This window comes from Takifugu flavidus, chromosome 5 (assembly GCF_003711565.1).
Source record: "Takifugu flavidus isolate HTHZ2018 chromosome 5, ASM371156v2, whole genome shotgun sequence".
Classification (NCBI taxonomy): Eukaryota; Metazoa; Chordata; class Actinopteri; order Tetraodontiformes; family Tetraodontidae; genus Takifugu; species Takifugu flavidus.
In genome coordinates this window covers 12,048,494-12,056,699 of record NC_079524.1, presented here as the reverse complement: position 1 = coordinate 12,056,699, position 8,206 = coordinate 12,048,494, and the positions used below count along the sequence as shown (strand labels likewise).

The following is an 8,206-nucleotide window of genomic DNA, read 5'->3' as shown; positions in this document are numbered from 1 at the left end:
TGATGAAATACATCATCTTTAAGAGAAAATCTCCTTGAAGAGGAAATCTCCTTTAAGGATTCATCCTTTCCTGAATGACTCTGGGAAATGCAGCCAAGGGGGAGGGAAAGGACAGAAATTCAGACAGAGGAATGAAGGAAAGAAGAGTGAATGATGACAGAAAGACAAGCAGACGTCTGAGGACCACCATGTCTGCCCACCATGCTGTCTTCCCCTCCATTTCCTCATCCGTATGTCTGTCTCTCTCCTTCCTTCTCTCTGGCTCTATTTGGATTTCTCCTCTGCTCTCATCTCCATATTTTTCTCCCTGTTATTTCTCACCACTCCCTCTCTTCCTCCTTATGTTTCTGTCTTTCCACTTGCTGTCAATACACCTTTGCTCAGTTTTCTGTTTCTATAGCTGCTCTATTTGTAATCGCACTTGTTCTTTTCATCCCACTAGCGTTGAAAATTTAGAGTTTTCTTCTTTACGTTAATAAATCAGCCCCTATGCACGTCTATACTGAGACACACGCACGCACGCACGCACACACGCACACACACACACACACGCACACACACACATAAAAAGAACAGCAATACAGAAAATATGCAGCAGAACAGTTTACAGCGCTCCTGGGTTTATTTGTGTGCTCATTTGCAGGATGCCAGGATGGCCTCATTAGTGTCGGTGCATGCAGACAAAAGAGCAATTTAATGTGTTATAAATATTACCACAGAATGAGGAAAAAAATGAAATAAAAACAGAGTGGTGTAATTCCTAAAAATGCAGATAAAGAGGCTAACTCTCTATTTTAGAGGTGTCTGGTGCCATAGCGTCGTTAGTTGTTTTATTCAGTTGAGCTCGAACCTAAAAGTTGGTCTTTATTTTCTTCTGTGTGTGCACACACAGCTGATCTGCTGGCGTTATGAGCAGGAGACACACCATGATTTCATTTATAAGCTAGGAGCGATCCAACATGCACACACATTTTGGCACTAACCAAAAATATATATTCTGGTTGGTTATATTATTTTATTAGTTTAAGATTTTATCCAAACACCCAGGAGGGTTTTTTCAGCTGGAAAGCTGAAATGCAACCATTCCTGAACAGCTCAGAAATGTTCCTGGGAAAGGGGGACACGTTGCAAGACATTTGGAAGACATCACGCACTGGTGATTGGCCGTCAATGAAACCTTTTTGTTTTTTTCCCCTCAATACAATCTTTGAGTCATCACCACTGTCAAACATGATTAGAATATTGAGCACAGCAACTAATTTATCTGCATGGTGCTGCCTGAATTTAACATCTTCTGGAGGATCACACACAGTTAACAGATTTAACTAAAACCCAGTTCTGATTTTGTATGCGGCAATTTCCTACACCGCGTTACAATATCTCTCTTTTATTAAAGGACATTAGATTACCCACGGTTAGTCAGATGCATGTGTGATAAACTCTTTTGTGCAGCTGTTTTCGGTCTGAGTGCTTTTTAAAAAACATTCTTCAAAAGACAACATCTAAAAACAAGGCTTAGCTTTTAATTAAAGTTTGATGAGCAATGAGAACAGCCCAAAGACTCAGTAAGGAACCCAAATAAAACTATGATTTCCTGTTTATTTGGTAATTTCATGTGATTAAAATAACAAATAGGGAAATTACTGTAATTTAATCCCCAAGAAAGTTTGACAAATATATGACAAAGGCATCCATTAAGATGAATCGAAAGAAAAGGTTCCAGACTGAACTGTCCACAATGGACACGTCAAACATTTGAGCGTTGTCCTCCAATTATTTATGAAAGAAAGCCTGAGGTTCAGATGTCACAGCTATTTATTACCAAATCAAAAGGAAGCCTGGTGTTTTTTCAGATGCGTTCAGGAAGTCGCTTCTACGTTCCCACACTAACCCGCCGTGTTTAGACTGAGGGGTCCTGACATCGAAGTCCAGCCTACAAACTCCTGGACAAGGAGGGTCCTAACATTTCACTGACGCACCAGTACACAAGATTTCGACAGAGCACCTATGAGTTCTTTGCTGTTGTTGTTGATAAGGACGTTGCAATAAATAACTCTTCAGATAACATCACTTGCTGAATAATCGACCAGATGCAGGGTCAACGTGACAGTGACACTGGTGAAGACAACTTTATCGTCTCTGTTTACTTTAAAAATAACTTTTAACCAGCAGGTGTGATGAGTGTCCCCCAACAGTTAACTCAGGCTATGCATGTATTTCCTTTCACTTCATGTCTGTGTATTCTCTTTCGTAAAAGAGGATTTTAAACCATTTTGAATGCAGAGGGAGCTGGTCTTACCCAAACACTCAGAGAATGTGAAACATGGCGTAAAAGCCCTCAGAGATACTGCACCCTTTGTGTAGCTGTATCAAGCCTTTGAGCAGGTGTAACAGCTGAGAGGAGAAAGGAGGAGGCCAACTGCTGCCCTAAGGCGGAGGGCTTGTCTAAGACATTTACACTTACAGTCAAACATGGAGGAGACGAGCACCTAATGTAGCACAAGAAAACCTGTGGCACAAAGCACACACCAAGAATGTAAAAGTCCAGTGTCTGCTGCTGTGCCTGTCCTCTGATTTCTTTTCAGTGGAAACAAAATAAACCAAACAGTTGAAATGCTGTCTTCCTACTTCACATATTACTTTAGAAATCAAAATATTGCACAGATAATTACGCAGATAACTGGAATTACTTCAAAAACATGCTCTGATATTGCATTGGACTCCTCGCCTTGCCCCTCCCACGTCACACTGGTATGCAGACAACTGTTGGACCATGACTGTGCACGTCCAGGCCTCTGTAGACCAGCCAGCTGGACATTTAAACTTTAAATGCCCAAACCGGACAGCTGGGTGTGTTACCAGTGTATGTGAGTCTACATGTGCATGTACGTGCACTGATCGGCTCATTCAGTTGCTCCCCAGTGAGGAAACCTGCAGCATCACTAACTGTCCTTCTGAAGACTGAGGACCTTCACTTGGATCTTCAACTCCAACTCTTTTTCACCATGGGAGCGTTCATCGCCAAGATGTTGCTTCCAACAGTCAGCAGCCTGGTGTTCCTGCCTACAGCTAGCGTGGCTGCCAAGAGAGGTTTCCACATGGAGGCAATGGTGTACTTTTTTACCATGTTCTTCGCCGCGGTGAGAAATCTATTTTTCATCTGTTCTGCCTGTGTTTAGAAGATTTGTGTTTCCTTCTCAAGTGTATAACAGCAGGTACATCTGTTTGACCGTAGATCTATCATGCATGTGATGGACCAGGCCTCTCCATCCTGTGTTTCATGAGATACGATGTTCTGGAATACTTCAGTGTTTATGGCACTGCGCTTTCGATGTGGGTCACACTAATTGGTGAGTCCACACCAGTTTGACATGTCAGTGGTTGGACTGTGTGTGAAGCTTCATATGCATTGTGAATAAAACACTGACAACGACAAGACGAGGGGGTTTATGGGCTGCTGATGGCATTTAAATCAAAATTTAGAGGCAGTCTGACACATTAGTGTCCCTAACCTGAGCTGCACCGCCAAATCTTTGGCTGGAAATTCTTGTTTTTATTAGATTTATAGCCAATTAACTCACCATGGGATTTTTCAGAACTCATTTTTTGATTTTACCATTTATTTCAAGGGGTTAGGATACAACAGTAGAGTTAATCTGCTCTGGCCACAGCAGTTGTTAACAGCAAATGTTGTGTCTGTGACTTCACCTCACATCTGTTCAGACATGCTTGTTGTTGGCCACGCTCCTTTCCCATCTAAGCTCCTGAGGTTTTCCAGCAAGTGTTTTCAATCACACACTGGAAATCTTTGACAGCTGTCCTCACTGATGGGTCTCTTTGGCATCTGAGGAGTTTTAAAAAAGGAGTCAATGTCAAATACAGCTTCGGCTTGTAAATTATAAATGAAAATGATGTGTTGTGCCCAAGCCAGTGGCATCAGTAACCCTGACGGCTGGCAGATTTTCTCTATTCTTATTCATAATTTGAACTTTAACAGTGTTAAGCTGACAAAGTGATGTCGTACAATAAGATAAAGCTCTTTTTAATGCTGCTCGTTCAACTTTTCGAATGCAAATATGAATGTTATTCCAGCTTTAGGAGACTTTGATGAACCCCAAAGGTCAAGTTTAACCATGTTTGGAGTGTTGACTATTGCTGTAAGGATCTACCAGGACCGCTGGGGCTATGGGATCTACTCTGGGCCCATTGGATCCGCTGTCTTTATAATCACTGTCAAATGGGTGAGGGGTGTTCTTTATTCTAACAATCAAAACAACCACTCTGTTCTGAGTGTGCCCTTTCTGTGGATATTACCTCTATTTCAGCTTCAGAAGATGAAGCAGTTGAGGGCGGTGTATCCAGAGAAGACGGTGTACACACAGCAGGTCGGTCCGGGCTGCTGCTTCGGTGCTCTGGCTCTGATGCTGCGTTTCTATTTCGAGGTAATTATCAAAAATAAATGCCATAATCTTTTCATCCCCACTTCTCTGCTTGTCATGGAATACATTTGTATAAATCAAGGGCATGAGTGTGCTCCACTTGTGTCACTACAGGAGTGGGACTACGCCTACGTCCACAGCTTCTACCATCTGTCTTTGGCTGTGTCCTTTATCCTGCTGTTGCCAAAGAAGAATCGCTATGCAGGGACGGGACAAAACGCCGCAAAGCTCACCTGCTTTACTCTCTGCTGCTGTGTACGTTACACTTATTATAATTAATAAGGGAATAGAGCTGAAAGAAAATGGGGTATTTTTGATGCTCATAATCTTGTTTTCTAATTGCTCACTCTTTAGTCCATGTCTCCTGGGAGCACCAAAGAGAACACAGATAAGCCGAAGAAGTCTTCTAAGAAGACAAATAGGACCGTGTGGACAGTACCCACTGAGAAACTGTGGAAACGAGGAAGCAGCAGCACCACATTACCTCTTTACAACCCCCCGCCCTCCACGCCCATCAAGGGGACCAGCATCAGCAAGCTTAAAGAGATGAATGGCTGGAAGTGAAGATGGAAACAAACTTTCAGACCTATTGTAGGAGGACTTTATACTGAAGAACAAGCAGTCAAATGGTTAGATATGCTCATACAACAGGAGTATCATCCAACAGTTGACTGCTAATTTCTGGTAAATTTACGAGACTGACAAATCAGCAGGAAACCAACCACCGCGTGCAGGTTTCTTTCTACTTTGTAATGGCCGGCTGGTGGGGTTTGTGGGATGAAAACTGTATTTATACATCCCAGCTTACATGCAAAGGGACAAAACACCCCAGCTTAGTACAAAAATAAATAGCATCCATTGCCTTCAAAGGTCCAGTATGAGCACAGCTGTTTAAAACACTTGTCCAACGCAGAGGACAGGCAGCATGCTACAAAAGAACACACACAGCATGAACTGGGAGACGGCCCTTCAGACAAGCCAGTAAACTGACTGGAAAATTTATGGGAAGAACCAATAGGCAGATGTTTTATCTCTCCAAAATATATAAATTGTCTCAAGAAATGTTCCTCATGGGAGAGTCTTTGTCTGCTCGCTTCTGTCTGTCATTTCCCCCTCCTCCTTTTTGTCTTTCCTGTGTCTTAGAGAAAGGAACCAGGTGGCTGAATTTGTCAGAATTACAGGACCATAAAGAAGGTTTCAGTGTTCTTTGTGTATCATCAACTTTCTGAATTAACAGGTGGATAATTGAATCATGTCTGAGCACTTTCTTTTGACTCCAATGTACATTTTTTAGAGTGTGTATTTTTTTGAGATCTAATTTATTGCAGTATGCTTGCATGCATGTCCACTATTTTTCTTTGATAATTTGTAAATAAAAGAAAAAAGCATCTATCTGAAGAAAAGAGCTCATTTGTAAAGCCTCAACCATGTATTGACATAACACAGGGATACAGCATATATTATACTTACAGTAAAGCAGATGCCAACAAATTCCTGGCTGGCACATAGAGTACTTCAAGACCTGGTCCTTGTCTAACGATACTAATCCAATTTTAAACCCACAATTCTCCATCCGCTTTCACTTCAGGACATGGATTTGCGCACACAGAGACTACAAACACATCCTGTATATCCTAGACACAACAGACTACGGCAAAAATGTGAATATCCCTCTTTACTTTGAAATGTCTTGAGTAGAGGCCAAGCCACCCAGCACGCACCCTGCGCCCAGAGAAAGGTGGTTTTGTCTTGCCTCAAAATTCAGACTGGCTGGGCCAGTGGCACCACCCGGGTGGCTGTACCTCCCGGCCCTGTAGAGCTCGTAACTAAATCCATTTTTTTTTTTCTCGTTACACATGCGTGTGAAACGCTTCTCAGCTCCTCCACGACCACTGTCTATCCCGCACCCCTCCGCTGATGGGAAGAAGCCCACACACATTTATGGCTGTTTCGCTGGGTAAAATCCTGACAGGAGAAATTAATACGAACCCAGTCCCATAAAATGACACCAAGTTCAAGCTCATTGGTGTTATGAGGGTCATCAATTCGCACCAGCAGGGGCCTTTTTGAAGAAGGTAACGAGAAAACGTGTTACATCCATTTTCATTAAAGTCCTCTCTATAGCGTGAACCTGGTATTTTTGTGATCTTACCAATGTTGTGTGGATGTTTTATGTGATGTGACGATAGCCAGTGTGCCACAGGTCTTTGCTCTGTGTGTCAGCTGTTACCACAGCTGTTGTTAATACACTGAGGTCAGCTGCTTGTCAGGGAACGCTGCAGAGATGCAAGCATAACACATCCCCGCTGCTGAAATTCAGTAACTTATGACATTTCAGCTGCCATTCAGATTTTACTACACCACAGGAAGAGAAAAAAAATTGAACCAATCACACAAGATTGTTGCTATAAATGGTTGCCCACGTTAAAACTGCCTGATATCACGATGATGCTATTTGGGCCAAAATCACTTTGTCAGGGTGTAGTCATGAAAACACTGGGGATGTTATGGAGTAGATCGGCTCTAAACTGTGTTTGTCATGATGCAGTGATGCACAGATAAGCAATGTACACCATCTTTTAAATGGTAACTAAGTACAACACCAAATTAGCAGACCGGCTAATATCAGACTCGTCTTGCATTGTAATCAATTCCCTGAGAAAGTGAGTTTTTTTTTTTAGACCAAAACAGTGAAAGTGATTTGATTAAGGGTTCTTCAAGGGCCATATTTGGAGAGTTTCCCATATATAGGAGGATTTAATTTAATCACTAAGTCTTAACATGTATTAATAATTTATAGTAGTGAAAATGTGGCCAGAAAGATGGGTAGAGAGGAGGGGAACAAATAGCTACTGAAAATAAGGTAAATTTAAAAAGGTAGGTGATTTTAAGCCACCGGATTGAAATAGTAGGACATTCCATGACCGTTGTCTGAAGAAATTAGGGTGAAAAGGACTGAAAACTAATAATATCCTAAAATTGCGCTTCTGCTGCCACCTACTGCACAGAAATATTACGCCTCCTTGTCTTCCTCTTCTGCTGAAAGGAATTTAAAATTTGTGTTTTTTGTTGGTTGGTTTTTGTTGGTTGCACAGTAAAAAAGCGGAAGTTTTTAGCATTATAATTTATAAACCCAATTGTTTCTGCTCACACTAGCAACAAACTACTTCTAATATATATACCTACATCCTTTTTTTGTATATTCTCTATTCTATTTTTATATTATTATATATATTATATTTTTTCTGCGTGCTTTTGCTGTTGTTGCGCTGTAAATTTCCCCGTGTGGGACAAATAAAGGATCTGAATCCGAATCTAATATATAGAATGCAGAACTGTAAAAGCTTTAAAAAGATCAAAACAAAACAAACCAAAAAGTTTTTTTTTTCGTTTTTTTTTACTTGCAGTGAAATATTTTAGGAATTAACCAAGATGCTGGTACACAGGTATTCAGCTTTTTAAAATAAACCTACAATTACCGCACAAGTGCCCTGATCATTTTAAAGGAGGAAATACACACACACACACATACACAGTGAACTTGTGAACAGAGATAAATGTCAGTCAGGATTGTCAGGTTCTACCTGTCTTGACATGTTCAGCTGCCACTAGAAAGTAAATGTTTCGTCGGTCGGGCTCTGAGTGGATAAAGACCTTTTCACACTCCAGATCAAATATACAACTTGGACTGTGATCTTAGTGTGTTGACTCTGGATTAAATCAACATCTTAACAGTCTTGATTATACTGATATTTGCTTTCCCAATT

General features: G+C 41.3%; 1 protein-coding gene and 1 long non-coding RNA gene across 2 annotated transcripts; one reads left to right on the top strand and one right to left on the bottom strand.

The window, feature by feature from the left end:
* Positions 1-12: 12 nt before the first annotated feature.
* Positions 13-5,831, top strand: mymk (myomaker, myoblast fusion factor). Its single transcript, XM_057033339.1, has 6 exons — positions 13-3,140; positions 3,236-3,350; positions 4,093-4,241; positions 4,326-4,442; positions 4,554-4,694; positions 4,794-5,831. Exons 1-6 carry the CDS (start codon positions 3,006-3,008, stop codon positions 5,001-5,003), a joined length of 867 nt encoding a protein of 288 aa, XP_056889319.1. The 5' UTR covers positions 13-3,005; the 3' UTR covers positions 5,004-5,831.
* Positions 3,432-8,172, bottom strand: LOC130526010 (uncharacterized). Its single transcript, XR_008950636.1, has 4 exons — positions 5,910-8,172; positions 4,924-4,993; positions 4,315-4,432; positions 3,432-3,844 (listed from the first exon to the last, which is right to left on the bottom strand). It is a non-coding gene; the product is annotated as an uncharacterized LOC130526010 (long non-coding RNA).
* Positions 8,173-8,206: the final 34 nt, after the last annotated feature.